The following is a 17,309-nucleotide window of genomic DNA, read 5'->3' as shown; positions in this document are numbered from 1 at the left end:
ACAGATTATTTCAAAACCTAATATGTCTGTAATAATTTTTAAGCATTGTAACTGACTTATTTTGCCTGTATAGGTTTGAATACGTATAATTCATCCTAGAGAGTGTAAAAAGGCTAATTTTATGTCCTTGTTTATTCTGATGACATTTGTAATGTAACTGAGGTATATGTTAGTGCTTAACTAAAGGATTCCAGAGCAGCATCCATAAATGTGCATTTGTTCATTTTCAGATTTTTTTTTTTTAAGCACTTGCCATTATTGGTTGGTTAGTGTGTTATCAACTGTTCCATTTTTGGTAATTTTATGTGAGAGCAAAATAATCTTTATGCACTCATTTCTTAGTTATGCCATGAGATAGAAATTTATTTTATGAATTTTAGCGTCATATTCCATTGTTTTAACTGCACAGCTGTCCTGATTATTAGACAGTATACAGCAGGCTGGGATAGGAAATGCAAAAACATCTCTGTAGGGTAGCTTTCTTCTTTAATTTAGCAACTTAATGATGTCAGTGATGTTTTATTTTCTTATTACAATTAACAGCGTTTGTGTGTTTTTTTTTTAATTGGAACAGCGTACAAAAAGTGCATGCTTGTTCATTATTGTTTGTATTTCAGGGGCCTCTGGAAAATGATGTGGTGGTCCATGTAGCCTTGATTGCAGAAAGCCAGCGGTATGTATTACTTCGATTATTAAATTAGCTATAATAGAACATGCATCAAGATTCATTTGGTAGAACCTTCTGCCTTAATTTTCTTTTTATGAAAGATGAGTTTTATAATTTAGTTACAATAGCCATCATGGACTCGTTTATTTGTACGTTACACAGTTGCTTATCTCTGAGCATTATACAAACATTTGAAAATTCACTAAGTGAACATAATGGCCTAACAGTCTGAACTGGTCTTAATTGGCAGCTTGCAGGTGTTTCTGAACACGTATGGTATCCAGACACAGACACCTCAGCAAGTCGAACCAATACAGATATGGCCTCAGCAGGAGCTTGTAAAGGTAAAGGGACATTTATTTTCATCTTTGTCATGTTCCTCTTGGCTCTCATTATGATATTTCCTTTCACATTTGCTTTTCCTGCTACTTGCATTGTTGCCCTAAGACAGAATATGACTAATCAAAAGGCCTGTATATCAAATTAGGGTGGTGTGTGACTCTCTTGTAATTTGTCTGCATTTATGCTGTCGTTGAAAGCAGTTCCATAACAGTTGCAAATGATGTGCTGTTCACTACAAATTCTGATGAACAGAACCCGGTGTATGGTTTTGTAGTTAAGATAATGCATAAGTTAAAGAGATTCAGTTACACATCGACATTGAATGGGGTGAGAAATATAAAAATTATTTTTGCAGTGTTCTTTCCCAGTGTTTACTGCTTTCGTGATATATAGGTTTTAGCTAGTCTAAACCTTTAGCATACCTGCTAAATCATCACGTTAGTGGTATATGAACATGAAAGCAGCATACTGTTTAAGCAGTATTTGCATTTTGTTCTACTATGGTTTTGGAAACTAATGGCAGTCTGCTTCACTGAAAACATGCAGAAGTCCGTATGACCAAGTTTTGTGATAAGCAGGTGATTTCAGTTTTGTTCTGTACGATTGAACAGCTTTATTTCTAAGTTACATGACAACAGCATTCACTGGCTGTCATAACAGTATGCATATCTACTTTTGTATACAGAAGTGATCATTTTGTCTGTCATTGACTTTGTAAGTTTAATGTGCATTTACATTTTTATAGTCAAAGCCATGTGCTTTGCAGATTTAGCATGACTGAACACTAAAGAAATCAAGAATATGTGTGCAAATTGAAGAACCAGTCAGCGTTGGTTGCCTCTTCTTTAAATCACATCTTTTTTATTCCATTACTAAGGTCATTTTCATGGAATAAAAATTCTTGCTTATTTATTCATTTATAGATTCATTTTCTATTGCTAGTCTGTGAAACATCAGAATCTATTGCTTTTGAAGCCGTCATGAAGTGGCAGTGAGGAATGCTGGTGAAAAGCAAATTTACAGAAGCTTTAAAGAAGATATTGCCTCACTTTAATTTCCACAGCCTTATTTGAAATATATCTTAATACTGACTTGTTCATTTTTGTCTATTTACATTAATGCTTAATTTTTGCCAGGTTGGTGCACTGTTTTACCCGTCTGCTTTAAGGAAGAAGACATGAAAGTATTTGGACAGAAAATACACATTAAATACATCTGTGCAATACAGATGAATCAAAGTAAACATAAATGAAAATAAAGCTAAAATCTTTATCTTAAAATACAGTTTTTAAAATGATGAATGCAACATTAGCAGGATGAGATTAACTGCAGTAGTGATTTAACAATTTAAAAACCAGTATAGTTAATGAGTTCGACTTTGTAGTGCTGCATGTACCAAGCCTGAATAAAAAATACTCATAATTTCCAGTTCTGTTGCATTCCATCAGTGAACTTCTAGGCAAAAAAAGTTGAGCATGAGACATGGCATGGCTTCATTTTTAAATTTGTTCAAAAGAGGTTTTGATGACCACATAATCTGTGATTGAATCTGCTTTTGAAAATCATTTTTTTAGTTTATGAGACCAGCCTCTACTTCTGAGTGATTTTCACCCTCCACATATAATATAGTCAACTCTGTGGCTACTACAGGGGTAAACACCATAGCCTCATTAATTGCAAGGCTTTTTTTTTTTTTTTTTTTTTTTATTTAAGAGCTATTTATTAATCTCTTGGTTTCAAGCAGTTGTCCACATACTGTTTAGAAGAGACCTTCTTAGAAAAATAAAAGGAAATGGTATTAAAGTGAGAGCGGAAGAGGGAAAATGCACTGACGACACAGAATACGAAATACAGAACAAGGCATGAGTAAAACGGTAGGAGTATTGCTGAAGACATAGTAAGGTGTAGCAAGTCTGAGGCAAGGTTTTTAGGAAGTAGTTAATGAGGGTTTAACTGTGCTTTGGAATACTGGAAAGGACTGCAGCATTTAGATAAGTTGTGACACATGTCAAGAGTTTCCCGTTTTGCTTTAGTTATTGGGACGAGTTATCATAATTACCATAACAAAGAGTAGCGGCAATAGAAGGAAGGTGAGTAGATTTCCTGAATATGAATGTGCTGCTGATGTATTGAACTTTTGTAGTGTTTTACTTTGGTTGATCTGATATTGCTCCTAAAAGTGTTTGTGTTGATGAATCAGGCCTTTGTATCTGAATGTTGATTGAGAAGTGGATGGAAGTAATGTGTTTTTTTTTTGTTTTTTTTTACCAGCTGAGCAGTAGCAGGTGGTTGAGTAGGTTATATGTCTTAAGGGGTGCATGTCCAGGACATAGCTGGAGTTCCCTCCATACAAGTAGGTCAGAGATGTTGGGAGTTGACACTACTTTTATGATCAATCATCACCCTTAAATTAAGTTTAGAACCTTACCATCCCATGAGTACTTTCTGGGGTGCACGCTGGGGGATACAGTAGGTGCGCACCGCACAGAAAAATCCATATTCATCCTAATTATTAAAAACTGTAATTTGCCTCGTGAGAGAGACAGAGCAGCTGGATTTATATCATTGGGTAATAGGCTGAGAGAATGAGGGAGAATCATTATGGTAGAAAGTGTTTGTGTGCTGTATGTCTGTATCTTTATTACTTACTTGCACATCAGCTCCAGCACTGGATAAGTTCATAGAAGGGGATATGCTTAATTTTAGTTGCATTCCCTTTCTCTGAAAACAGCCAATGGCAAGTTTTGTTGGCTGGCTGTTAGTGTTCTTTGTGTTGTGGTAACATATCCCAAAATTCAGTTCTTAGGCCATGTGTATGTTTTAGACAACACAGAAACACACACACAATGTTATATTTATAAACATGCCATCCAGAATGCATAAACATGATTGGTCAAACATTATTGACTTTAGGCTGATATTGTTGGGTAACCACTCAGTAAAAATCAAGAGTGGACAACAAGAGACTCTTTACAAAGACAAATATTACTGCTGTGAACGTACTATTGTCAGTAAATGTCGGACTTTAACTGACATAGTCTCTCAGATCTTTTGACAGATGTCAAAATAGCTGACAAATGCTATGATTTGATGGTCCTTTGACAACTCTCATTATGCCTGTCAAATGCTGTGATATGTGAGAGATGTCGATATTTGTTACGATGGCACAGGATGAGGGTAGTTCAAAAATGAAAAAAAAAATTCTGACAGTTTAATCATTGCCAACTCTAAATGAAACCATTCCCCATTTTATTCTGTATCTAACTTCACCCTTCCTATCTACTGCAGTATAAAAATGTGCAAGTCCTAAAAGATTTAGGAGGCATGACTGTGAAAAAGAATATTTATCAGTCCAGCAAACTAAAAGTAAGTGTTAGAAAAGCTGTTTTTTTTTTTTTTTCCTTTGGCAGATAGGGTAATTTGAGTCTACCAGGATTCCTTCCTCAAGTCCGGTGTTGTCAGGTATCTGGCTTTTCTTATGTTCTCTAATAAGGCATCAATTCTGGATATGAGAAAGCTGTCAGACTCTGAAATGGTATTCAGTTTTTAAAGTCATTACAAAATCTGGTACTTTCATCAGGTTTAGGGACTAACTACTCCATTTACTCTATGATCCTTGTATCATGCCTTCAAATAAGTATTTTTGAACAACTTTTGGAATTGTTTCCTTGACTCTGGTACTCTGCAAGGTCTTAAAGTAAACTTCACTTTGGATGCTGCCTCTGTATTGTTCTGTTTGTTTAGTCCTCTCAGTGATTTCTGAGAACACTATTTTGATGTCTTAATAAAAAAAAAATCACTTCCCACTTGTGCATGCTTGACCAGGTTTCTCTAGCTATACTTCATTTTAAACTTGCTTCATGTCCTGAGCTCTTTGGATATACTTCCTTAGTTGGGGCATTACCAGCTCTAATTTGTCTTGCAAACTAGTGAAGTGTTCTGTCATCTTTTAAATGGTGTCTTAGCATTGTCAGACAGCCCTCTTGGATGCCTGTCATACAGAACTGCAATTGAGGTAAACCCATTTTAAGTTTGACAATATATGCTAAAAAATCCAGGAGCTCAGATGAATGGTCACACCGAGAAGGACAAGTCCATATAATAAAGTATATCAAAGGTGAGACCAAAGCAAAGCCAAATAAATAGATCCACAGACACTTTATTGTAGTAAGTGCTTTCACAGTACTATAACAGTGCTTCTTCAGACCATTTTAACTTTGACACATCTCTCTGATTGCACACAGTAGGTAAGGTGTCGTATGGTCTCAGTTTATACTATCTGCAAAAGCAGGTCTCCTCAGATTGTATTTTAGTGTTTTATTAAACCTCTCTACAAACCCATCAGGCTTTGGATAGTAGATTGGTCTTCAGCTGTTTGAATTTAAAACACTGACATAACTGAGGCCGTACCATTGATGTACATGAATTGTCTTGATCATTAAATTTTTCTGTAAACATATCTACTCTGAAAGATAGCAGTTTCAGTGCCGTGGTAATGGCTTTGGCATTAGCTTTGCATAGCGACATTGCTTATGGAAACTTGGTAGCGTAGTCCATTATGACTACTGTGAACTATAGTCTGCTAATGCTCCCACAATTCCTATAGGAATACATTCTAAAGATACTTCTGTGATCTATACATACATACACACATATGTAGATACAAATATTTCAGGCACGGGCAATAATGCCTTTTCAGCCTGCCAATATACCAGATCATTTATTACCCTAATAAGTGTCTAGGTTGTTCTTAGAATATCTAAACTAGTTGTTGTGTCTTTCGGCTTTTCCCGGTTAGGGGTCGTCACAGCAGAACTACGGTCCACTAATGATTGGCAGTAGATCTTTACGTGCCGAGTTGCCAGCCCTGACGCACAACCTTCAACGAAGGTACACCCATTCACGCATGTCTCCACACAGAAGATGCTTTAGCTGAGAATCGAACAGGACAACGTCTTACTGTGAGGCGACAATGCTACCGCAGCACCACCACCGCAGTTAGAATATCTAAACTACTGCTTGCTTTAATGTGGTTCTGTAATATCTTCTATACATCAGGTACTTTTCCAGAGAACAAATTAGTATACTTCTTACTCCTGTAAATATTATACGTAGGTTGTCTGGTGATTCTCTGCTATGCAAAAATTCCCAGAGATAATTGTCTCTGAATGCTCTGTATACCTAAATAAGGTCTCTTTTCAAATTTCTGTATGAGACATTATACGAATACAGGTCTATTAGCCTCTTGTAATAACTTAAGTCTTCATTATAGGCATTGGGATCAGTAAACGTTTACCCGGATGGGGCATAATTTTCTGATATTCATGTCAAGACGCGCATAATTCCTTGTACCTTTAATTATGCCTGGCCAATAAAGGCTGGGTAATCCTCTTGCCTTAGTTTTGTCCATGTCCAGTTGACCTCCTAACATGTATCTATGGGCTAGCTTCATTACTTGTACCTTGTAATGTCTTTTCGCTGGTAAATGGTGTTGAATTTCTTCATTTACTTACTCTCCTTAGGGGTGGGATGAGTATAGATCCTCCTTCCTCCTACGTTTTCTTTAATAATTTAAAATGGGAACAAGTATTTTCCTAACATTGCATCATGAGCTACATCGGCAGTTGTAGCCACAGGATGTAACAGTTTCCCAAAAAAGTTTGTATTTCCGTATGTGGGAGGGGATACATTTTTCTTTACCATGAATGCATGCATATTGCATCCACATTTTGGTTGTTGCTAATCTTATGCCTTCACACCGCTGACCTTTGGCAAGAATAATTATGCTTTCTTCTAAAAGTATAGTGCATTTTACTAGCTTGGTTGTAACACAGTGAAGCATGGCAGCTTGAGTGTTATGCTAGCTGTAGTTTTGTCATACAGTATAGGAGCTCCTTCATCTGAAGCACAGTTTCCAGTTTTAAAATTTCTGTCAGAAATACTGTGTTCAGTGGTAGTGGCATAGAGCTTATCAGAGTGACTATCCCGCATGTGTAATGGATTTAAAACATTACTTGCTGCTTTCTGTTTCACAGAGGGCGTTACGTATTCATTTTAACCTTACAAGCAGACAGTTCATTTTTAACACTGTCACATTAACTTGTAACCATTCAACTAAAGTTACTAGCTTATCAGATTTATTGGGATCACTTTGCAGTACCCATTTTCTTATTCTGATAGACAAAGCTCTTTTAAAACTGCCTACTGCTAAATTCTGTAAACATTTTTTGCTTTGCTGCTGCTGTCAGGTTTATGCCTAAATTTTAGAATATTCTTTAAATTGTGCATCTTGCTCTTGCAGTTTACCTACATTAAAAGTCCAGTTATGAAATGTTATTGCTTGTACTTCAGGGGTTTTACCACCCTTTATCATCCTTGCAGTCTCTTTCACGTACATGCAGGTTTACAGAACCTCTCGTCAGTTGAGATGAAACGATTTTTGTACAGTCTGCTCATCTGTAGATCTTAAATGCACCTAAATGAGATTCCAAGTTATCTTCCCTGGCTAGTTTCTTCAGAGGTGGCACACTCCTGGGGCTGCCAGCTATGCTGACCAGTATAATCGACTGTTTGGTGTATCTGCATAAGCTGGAGATCAGTCTCCACCTATGATCTTCCCAGCAGTTCCTTCATAGTTGTTGATACCGATTAGTCACACCAATAACACAACTGTCACGGCACAATAGGGAGTTTGTAGCCCATATATGATTTGCACTTCGCAACTAAAATTCAGCAAGTCTCTGGCCAACTGCCAGTTCACACACTACCAGTTAAAGTCCAAAGAGACATCGGAGGCAGGGCTGTATAAAACAAATATTTCCTCATTACTCCAGTAAACCAGAATATTAGCCCACTTGATTTTACAGGTTCAGATAAAGCAAAACATTGCTGCAGTTACTTCTCATAACAGTGTTCAGTTCATGCAGCCCCTCCAGAATACAGGCTGCAAGCCTTTCCCAGGCCTTGCTTCCATCTCTGTAAGTAAGTGTTCTCCATAGGCTGCACTCCACAGGTTAGCCCTGACTGGGCTTTCTCCTTCCATGCATCAAGGTCTTCTTTCCTGTAAGTGACAAATTAACTTCTTGAGTTTAGCCCTCATAGCTGCTCCCTTTTATATAACAGTTGTAATTGACAGTTAAGGCCTTGAGATATAATTAATTATTCTGACAGTATTACTTCCGCGATGGTGCAGCGGTAGCGTTATTATCTCACAGCAAGAGGTTCTCCCATTCGATTCTCTGCTTGGGTTGGGAATGCCTTCTGTGTGGAGTCTGCATGTCCTCCCCGCGGTCGAGTGGGCATTCGAAAGACGTGCGTTGAATGGGCGTGCCTTCGTTGAAGGTTGGGTATCGGGCTGGCAACTCGACACCATAAAAACCAGCTGCCAGTCATTAGCGGGCCGGAGTTCTGCTGTGGTGACCCCTAACCGGGAAAAGCCTAAAGACTAACAAACTATCCTCTGTAACTACACTGTATATTCAGAGTACACATTTAACGGCACATATGCATTCTCAGTAATGAAAATGTTCCAACTGTCGTACCTCCACTAGGACCTGCCCATATTTTCCATGTAAGAAACTGCACAGTAGTGTGTTACAGCTCTGGATCAGACAAATAAGTGTTAAAATGCCAAGTGTGGATTTTCTGAATTATTTAAAAAATGCTATGCCTTCTCTTTCTCTGTATCTGTCTCTGTTTCAGGTCTGAGAATAGAAACACAGCACTTGTACAGCATAGTGTTGGTGTTGCCTCTGAGTAAACAGAAAGCAAAATGTGACCGCTTCAGTGAGAAAAGTTCTGCAATGACAATTAGTGACATCTAGAATCAGGTTATAACATGCACACACACACACACACACACACACACACACACACACACACACACACACACACACACACACACACACACTCTCTGTCAAGTTATAGTTATATTAACACTCATGGGGATCTGTAATCAGATACACATATTCACTGTTATAAAGACATGGCTGGTGTGAAATGCTCCAAAATAAAAAGATAAAAAAAACAGAGGCTACTTTCTAAAGCATATTAATGCTATACATGGTGGGCAGAAAAACTGCCTGCAATGTTAAGTTGTCAATCTCGCCTTCATTCTTGCTTGATGGGTTCGGAGCCGATCCCTCGGCTCCGACTCGGCACTTGCTAAGCTCGAGAGTCACTTTTACCAGCTCGAGGCAGCCCCATATCCCATGATGCAAGGCGGTAAGTACCCAGATCTCGTTTGCCGCTTCGCTTATGAGGTCCTCCTTTTACCAGCTCCTGGTAAGTGATTCACTTTATTGATATTAAAGCCCCTTTTTTGTTAAAAAAAACTTTTATTGTTAGTTATAAGTTAATTATTTAGATTTCCTGACAGAAAATTCCTGTCTCTTTTAATTTTTTTTTAGTCAAACTTTACCCATCCCATCCCCTCCCTGTTAGGGTGTGTGTGTGTTTGTTTTTAGGAATACCTTTTTGGTATTTTCTTTAATTTAAATTTTGACTGGTGTGTGTGTGTTTTGTGAAGCACCATGTCAAAGGAGAGGGTCTCAGGTTTTAAGAAGTGCTGTCAGAAGATGTCTCTGACAGACGGTCACACTTCTTGCCTGTATTGCCTGGGGCCTCTTCACCTGCAGGACTCCTGTGCTATTTGTCATTCCTTCAGCCAGAGAGTCCTGCAGGAAAGATGCAACAAGCTGATACTTAGGGGCCTTCTTAAGCCGGAGGGCTCTCCGGCTAAGTCGGCTCCATCAAAATCAGCTAAATCTTCCAAGGCCCAGGCTTCTGTGTCTAAGCCTGCGGCCTCGGCTCCGACTCGTTCCGAGTCGAGATCGGCTCCGGCTGGAGCCGATTCTGGCTTAACAAAGCCTTCGGCACCGATGGCTATTGGTGCCGAATCTGCATCGACCACTTCGGTGTCGGCTCCGATCGGTTCCGACCCCCATGTGGCACAGGCATCGGTGTCGGCTCCGATCGGCTCCGACACCGTTACTTTGGTGGCTGTATCGGCTCCGGCTGAAGCCGATACATCGAGGCTTCCTGTCGGCTCCGATAAGTCTTCGGCTCCGACAGGATCTATAGTATCGGTTCCGATGGCTCATTCCAGGAAGAGGTCGAGGTCTCCTTCCTTGGAGCCGATACTTTCGGCTCGGCTTCACCTCTTCTTTCGAACGAAGCCATCGGAGCCGATCTTCAAGGTCATCCAGACTGTCAGATCATGACCTAGAGAGAGTGGTCAGTAGATTACTTAAGTCACAGGTACTGGCCCAAATGTTACATAGTCCGTCTCAACAGACGACTGTTGGTCCACACCCGTTACAGTTCCTCCTTCAACTCTACCCCAGAGCTTGGAGTTGGAGTCTTCGGAATGGTTACTGCTACGGCTGGAGGACGGATACCCCTTCTGTTCCTTCAGCCTCTACTCTTATCTCCTCTTGAGACCTTCCTTAGAGGGATTCGTGGTCGGGCTTCCATGGTCTCCTCCGAGGGGTGAGTGGCATCGGACCCTTGTCCGAACCCGCTCTTCCCCTTGGAGCCTCGGCCTTGGTGAGCTCGGCTCCGACATCTGCCTCGGAGACTTCCCTTTCGGTGGTCCCTGGAGTTCCTAGATCTTCGGAACAGGTTCTCTCGGACCTGCCTGGGAGGGGAGCATTCGAGGTGATGAAGAGTGTGCTGGCCACTGGTATCAGTCAGCAGTCTGTTCCCGTAGCTCCTCTCTCTATAGTACCTGTTGACATCTCTGCCACTTCTCTTGCTACAGGACCCAGAGATCCTCCACCTCAGGTTTCCCCATTGGGAATTTCCCCCTCTTCCGAGGATTCTCCTGATGTTTCGGGAGATCCTCCTAGGAAGAGGACTTGTAAGAGGAAACATGTGGACTCCCCCGAGTCTGTCACTTCGGATACTGACTTTGATGAGTCAGAGGGATCCCCTAGATCCTCTCTGAGGATGTCTCCTTCTCAGACATCCTAGAACTCCTTAAACAGAGGGGAAACTGGCCCACCAACAATCCCTCTGAGGATGAGTCAGTGTACCTAGAGGCGTTTGGATCTCGGCCCTCCACCTCCTGGGTGTCTCCGCCTTTCGACCCCTTATGCAGGTTATTGCACGAAGGCGTGGGCAGCTCCTGACTCTGTAGAGCCAGTCCCTAGGAGGCCTTCAAAATTTATCACTGCCCGTGTGACAAGCAATTCCTCACTAAGGGTGTCCCCGCTGATGCCATGGTGGTGGCTGCGGCCACCAAAAGGAACTTGCAGATCCTTCCGTGCCGTCCATCCTCCTAATAAGGACTCTAGGACCATGGATAGGTACGGTAAGCGGATGTTTTCCTCAGCGACCTTTGCTATGCGTCGCTGAATTACCTATGTCACTTCACCAGACTCCAGAGGGATATCCTTAAGGAGCTGGGTGAAGTAGTTCAGGATCCTACAGCTGCAGGGGCTCAAGAAAAATTGCTTCACAGCTAGGAACCCTCAATTCCATTGCAAACTCCTCCATGCGGCTAATATCTTATGCTGCGGATGGAGCGAGTAGAGCCGCAGGTACAGGTGTAGCTCTTAGACGCCAAGCCTGGATGCGGCTATGTGATTTTGCGGATCCCTTTAAGGCGTCCTTCACAAATTCTCCCTTTGATGGGTCAGCTTTGTTTGGCCCTCAGGTGAAGGAAACCTTGACCAGGTGTGAACAGGACGGCAAGACTCTTTCTGCTGTTGGAGTCCGTTTTTCCACCCCTTCTAGACCTTATCCCAAAGGACAGAAAGGTGGGAAAATGTGGTTCCGTAAATCCCAAGGAGTCACTTCGGATTCACGTGGTCAGTTTACCCCTAGAGGCAGAGGGGGTAACAACAACAGACGCCGCTCTAGAGGCAGAGGGGGTCCGAAAAAACAGGGAAACAGAGAGCCTCTCTCTGACAAGCCCTTTCAGCATCCCTGAGATGTTGCCCGGCTGTCCCTCCTTGGAGGCAGTCGGGGGAAGATTATCACTGTACCCAGAAGCCTGGCATTCCCTCACTCAAGACAGATGGGTACAGTCGATCATATCCAAGGGTTACATAATTCCTTTCGAGGAAAGTCCCTTCCCTCAAATTCCCTTCCAGATGTACCACCGGTCTAAGGGAAATTGCAGAGTTAGAAGTCTCAAAACTACTGCAAAAAGAGCCATTCAGCCAGTTACAATAGACCATTCAGAGCCGGAATCTACTCAAGGTTCTTTTTGGTCCCCAAAAGACGGGAGACTGGAGACCAATATTGGATCTCAGCAGACTCAACAAGTCTGTCAGGAAGACAAGATTCGAATGGTCACTCTTCAGTCAATTCTGCCCTTCTTACAGAAGGACAACTGGATGTGCTCAATAGATCTTCAGGATGCGTACTATCACATCAAAATTCACAGACGCTCCAGGAGATTTCTCCGCTTCGGCTGGGGTCCAGTCATTTCCAGTTCAGAGCCCTGCCCTTTGGTCTCACTACAGCCCCAGAGTGTTCACCAAATGCATGGCAGTGGTCACGGCTCACCTGAGACGTCAAGGATTCCAGGTGTTTCCGTATCTCGACGACTGGCTCCTGTCAGCCACCACCAGGCATCAGCTTATACAAGCCAGGGATTACACAATAAACCTTTGTTCTCATTTGGGCATCTCAATCAACTTCGAAAAGTCATCCTTATCGCCCTGCCAGTCTATTACCTTCATAGGCGCAAACTTAAACACTGTTCGGATGTCAGCTACCCTTACAGATCAAAGAGTTTCAGACATTCAGAGTCATGTCAGGATCATTCTGGCCAACAAGAAAGTACAGGCCAGAATGGTTCTAAAGGTATTAGGTCTCATGGCTGCGGCCATTACTCTTCTTCCCTGGCTCGATTCTACATGCCTTCTTCAGTGGATGCTGTTCACACAATGGTCATACCAGCAACTTCCAATGCGCCACCAGATTCTGGTGACACAGACATGCAAAGAGCATCTTGCTTGGTGGATCACATCTCCTCAGGTTCACCAAGGCAGGTACTTTGTACCCCCATCCCGATAGCCACTGTCACCACGGATGCCTCCCTGATCGGGTGGGGGGGTCATTATCAGGGCAGGATGGTTCATGGGACGTGGCAGCCGTTCGAGTACCATCTGCACATAAATGTCCTGGAGATGAGAGCAGTGCTTTTAACGCTGCAAGCCCTCAACGACTTTCTTCCCGTAGGGACAATTGCAGTCCACACAGACAACATGTCTGTAGTTTGGTATATCAACAAACAGGGCGGAACCAAGTCCTACCCCTTGTGTCGAGAAGCGCTCAGACTATGGCAATGGGCGATCTCCTCTCATCGGTTTCTGGTAGCAACGCATATCCCTGGGAAAACCAACATTGTAGCGGACAGATTGAGCAGAGCTATTCTCATGCCTCACGAGTGGTCTCTCAAGCAATCTATAGCGGAAGAGATTTTTCTGGAATGGGGTCGTCCATGTTGCGATCTTTTGCTACTCCCCAAAACAGCAAATGTCCAGACTTCTTCAGCCTCTTCCCTCTATCAGGCCATCCCCAGAGACGCTCTGACCCAGGATTGGCCCCAGGGACTTCTTTATGCCTTCCTCCATTTCCTCTGATCCCTCAGGTTATCCAGAAAGCTACCGCTTTGAGAGCCAAATTGATTCTCATTGCCCCTTACTGGCCTCGACAAGTTTGGTTCCCGTTCCTCCATCATCACCTTTTGGTGCAGCCGTGGCATCTGGACCCAGTGCCAGATCTTCTGATTCACCAATCGGGTCAGCTGCACCGGTCAATCCCTTCTCTCAACCTCACAGCATGGTTGCTCCACTTCCTTCCTTAGCCAGGCTTCCTTTAATCTCTAACCCAGTTAGAGACATCATAGTAGTTCGCTAAAATCCTCTACCAGGAGGATTTATACAAGCAAATGGAAACGTTTCTCTTATTGGGCTAAGGCCAAGAATATTGATCCTTTTACTGCCCCTGTTCAGGCAGTCCTGGACTTCTTAGCAGAGATTTTTCATGCAGGCTCCTCTTCTTCCACAGTCAGAGTTCAATTGGCTGCTATTTCCAATTTTCATGTCGGGATAGCAGATCATAATATTATGTCCCATAGGCTCTGCAGGGCCTTCTTGAAAGGAATTTTCCTACTAAAACCTCCAATCAGGAATCCTCCTCCTCAGTGGGATCTAAATTTAGTGCTGACATCCTTAATTCTTCCCCCCTTCGAGCCAGCTGCTTCTTGTTCCCTGAAATATCTTTCTTGGAAAACTTTATTCCTAGTGGCTATTACATCGGCCAGGAGGGTGTCTGAACTTCATGCTCTTTCGGTTCGACCCCCCTATTTGGTTTTTCACAAAGACAGAGTATCTTTGAGAACTAACCCAACCTTTTTGCCTAAGGTCGCTTCAAAGAACAATTTGAATCAATCCATTGATCTCCCTGTATTTTTCCCTAACTATTCAGATAGAGCTGAACAAAAGCTACATTATCTTGATGTCCACCGTCAACTTAGATATTATTTGGACAGAACAAAAAATTTAGAAAATCTGATCAACTTTTGTTTCCTATGCGGATAATAAAAAAGGCCTTCCTGTTTCTAAAGTGACTTTGTCTAGATGGCTTTCTTCGGTCATCTCTGAAATTTATCTGCTCAGGGGAAACAGCTGTGCTCAAAACCTAAAGCACATTCAACTAGGAGCTTAGCTACTTCTACAGCTTTTCAAGCTAGACTTCCTTTAGACACTATTTGTGCAGCGCCACTTGGGCCACTCCTCACACTTTTGTTTCCCATTACAAATTGGACTTGGCCTCCAGGGACAGAGCCAGTTTTGGCTCTACAGTCCTCAAGAGTTTGTTCCATTGAGCCACCCAGGATAGAGGTGCTAGGACGCGGTCCCATCAAGCAAGAATGAAGGCGAGATTGACAACTTAACATTAAGAAGTTATGTACCTACCATAACGTTCCATGTTAGTTGTCTTCTCGCCTTCTTTCTTGCGACCCTCCCTCCTTCCCCCTGGCCTGGACAGACCTTGTTATAAGAAACTGTTATGCTGAAGACCATTCAGACCTGGTCCTTCTTCCATCTGTAAGTTTTCTTTCTTCCTTTGGGAAGTATTTTATGCTTGGTGCTATTGCCCTTTGTCATCAAACGAGATCTGGGTACTTACCGCCTTGCATCATGGGATATGGGGCTGCCTCGAGCTGGTAAAAGTGACTCTCGAGCTTAGCAAGTGCCGAGTCGGAGCCGAGGGATCGGCTCCGAACCCATCAAGCAAGAAAGAAGGCGAGAGAAGACAACTAACATGGAACGTTATGGTAGGTACATAACTTCTTATTATCGGTTCTCACAACATCCGATTGGGCCCATTATTTCCATGTCATTTTACACACACGCACACACATACACATGTGTGTAAAAATGTGTAGCTACATGGAATATCTGAGAATCGCGGATTAGATAATTTATCACCAGAACATCCCCTTTTGGAAACTAGGGCTATCCCCGATTAATCAACCACTCTGGAGACTGCTAAATGTACCTTCAAGGCAGAAATTGGTGTTGTATGAAGGTACCAGAAAGCAGGCCCAGGAGATTGTTTCCTTGATATTTTAATGGCAATTTGGAGCATACTACTTATCATAGCTGTTAGGGTTTACAGGAGTGATGGTTTTCTCAGTCCTCTTTGCTTACCTTCTTATAGTGGTGCTGTCACTGGTTGAAGACCCATAATTCCCTGTATGATGTGCACCTTTTGTTACTCCCATTTCTCTACTTGGGGTGTTGCTTATGTTCCATCATACTGGAGGTAGGCCTTTCTGTGTCTCTCTTCAGGTTTCAACCATTCCGCAGTCATTGATGACTAAAGCATCAGTGGTGGGGGCTCACTTTGGGACTGCTGTGGTCTTCAGAACACAGGGCTGCTTGTGGAGGCAGTCACACATAAACCTCATAAAACAGACAAAGTTCTGTTTGCCTTTCATGAAAGAGAGGCCATGGTGAGGCATAAGCTGCTCTTGGTATTGTTAGACCAACATGTGATTTGGCACCTGAAAAAATGGAGGAAGTACCCATTAATACCTGTTTTTATCAGGAATTGATGCTGTTTTGGCACTGGGTCACTGAACAGGGTGTATTGTTGAGAGGAGCTCCATGCCAGAAGAATCAGGCATCCTGTCATACACATTGCATTGCAGCAACAGATGCTTTCTAGTACTGCAACTCCAGAAAGAAGGCATCTGAGGTTCTTTAAAAATGAACTGTAGGGCATGTTGAGATTCCAGCTTTCTGCTTTCTCCTGCAGGGTGGGGTTATGGGTTATTGACCTGTCATCCATGCACTGGAATTTGGCAGTTCCTGTATTCTTGCCCCTGTTCTGCCTTTAATTCATTGTGTGCTGAAATATACAGAAAAGTCAAGTTCTTTCTGATGGCATCTTAATGGCCTAGAAATACCTTTCAGGCCTTTCATCTTTTGTCCTTCTCATAGATAGTTCTAGTATTTTGTTGGAAGTCTCAGCATTGTTACAGGACAATCTACTCCAGTAACTCCTTTTTTTTTTTTTGTGAGATCTCCGTGGGGAACTTTCATAGACTGTATTACAGGATTTGTATTCGCTTGCATTTTCTGAAGGATACAAAGTCTAAAACTCAAATGAGCAGCTATAGATTAGTGTTATAACTAGTGCCTTCCCAGGATTCATACCAGATTGAGAGCAGTACAGTCTTACCAATATTAAGTAAAACTTGACCAAGAAGAGTTTGCACACAAGTGTGTACACAGTATTTTTTAGGAGGGGTTAGTGGTGTCTTTCTGGTGCCAGCACCCTTTTCCTTTTATTTATGGTAATGCTGCTACTAGCTACAGTAAAGTAGCTTATTAAAAAGTGCATTTAAGGTTTACCCTTGTAGTAAATCTGCCGAATGTTTGTATGGTAGCATTAGCTTGAGAAGCAACACTTGGAAAGGTTAACAGCCTGCGTATATCCTTAATCTATTAAGTATGTAAGTCACCAGCTACAGGTATTTAACAACTTAAAAAACTCTTTACTTGAAATAACTAAATAAAACAATAAAATAGAAGAATTGGTAAAATCAAGCAAAGTGAAAAATATTATTGTGGCAGTAGAGGTGTTATTTATGTAGCAAAGTGTCAATCCTGTGCCTTTTTCTATATAATAATCAAAAATATAACCAGTACGTACTGAAAGTCCAGTGAAAAAACAAAGTTCATGAAAAAAACATATACTTTTTCTATGTAGGCAAAACTAAACGTACATTGCGTACAAGAATATACCAGCATTATTATGACATTCAGAAGAA

At 41.9% G+C, this 17,309-nt stretch overlaps 1 protein-coding gene across 4 annotated transcripts in view; it reads left to right on the top strand.

The window, feature by feature from the left end:
- The window catches only part of PHKB (phosphorylase kinase regulatory subunit beta), a 3,137,540-nt gene that overhangs the window by 2,558,893 nt on the left and 561,338 nt on the right, over positions 1-17,309 (top strand). For all 4 annotated transcript variants that reach the window (XM_044081953.1, XM_044081952.1, XM_044081950.1 and 1 more), the window contains 2 exons: positions 618-673; positions 918-1,011. In XM_044081953.1, coding sequence (XP_043937888.1) covers positions 618-673; positions 918-1,011 — 150 coding nt within the window. The remainder of the gene's footprint in view (positions 1-617; positions 674-917; positions 1,012-17,309) is intronic.

The sequence above is a fragment of the Protopterus annectens genome, chromosome 8.part1, assembly GCF_019279795.1.
Source record: "Protopterus annectens isolate FY-2018-M chromosome 8.part1, PAN1.0, whole genome shotgun sequence".
Classification (NCBI taxonomy): Eukaryota; Metazoa; Chordata; order Ceratodontiformes; family Protopteridae; genus Protopterus; species Protopterus annectens.
Note: the sequence above shows the minus strand (reverse complement) of the source record. Positions and strands in the feature narration are given on the sequence as shown.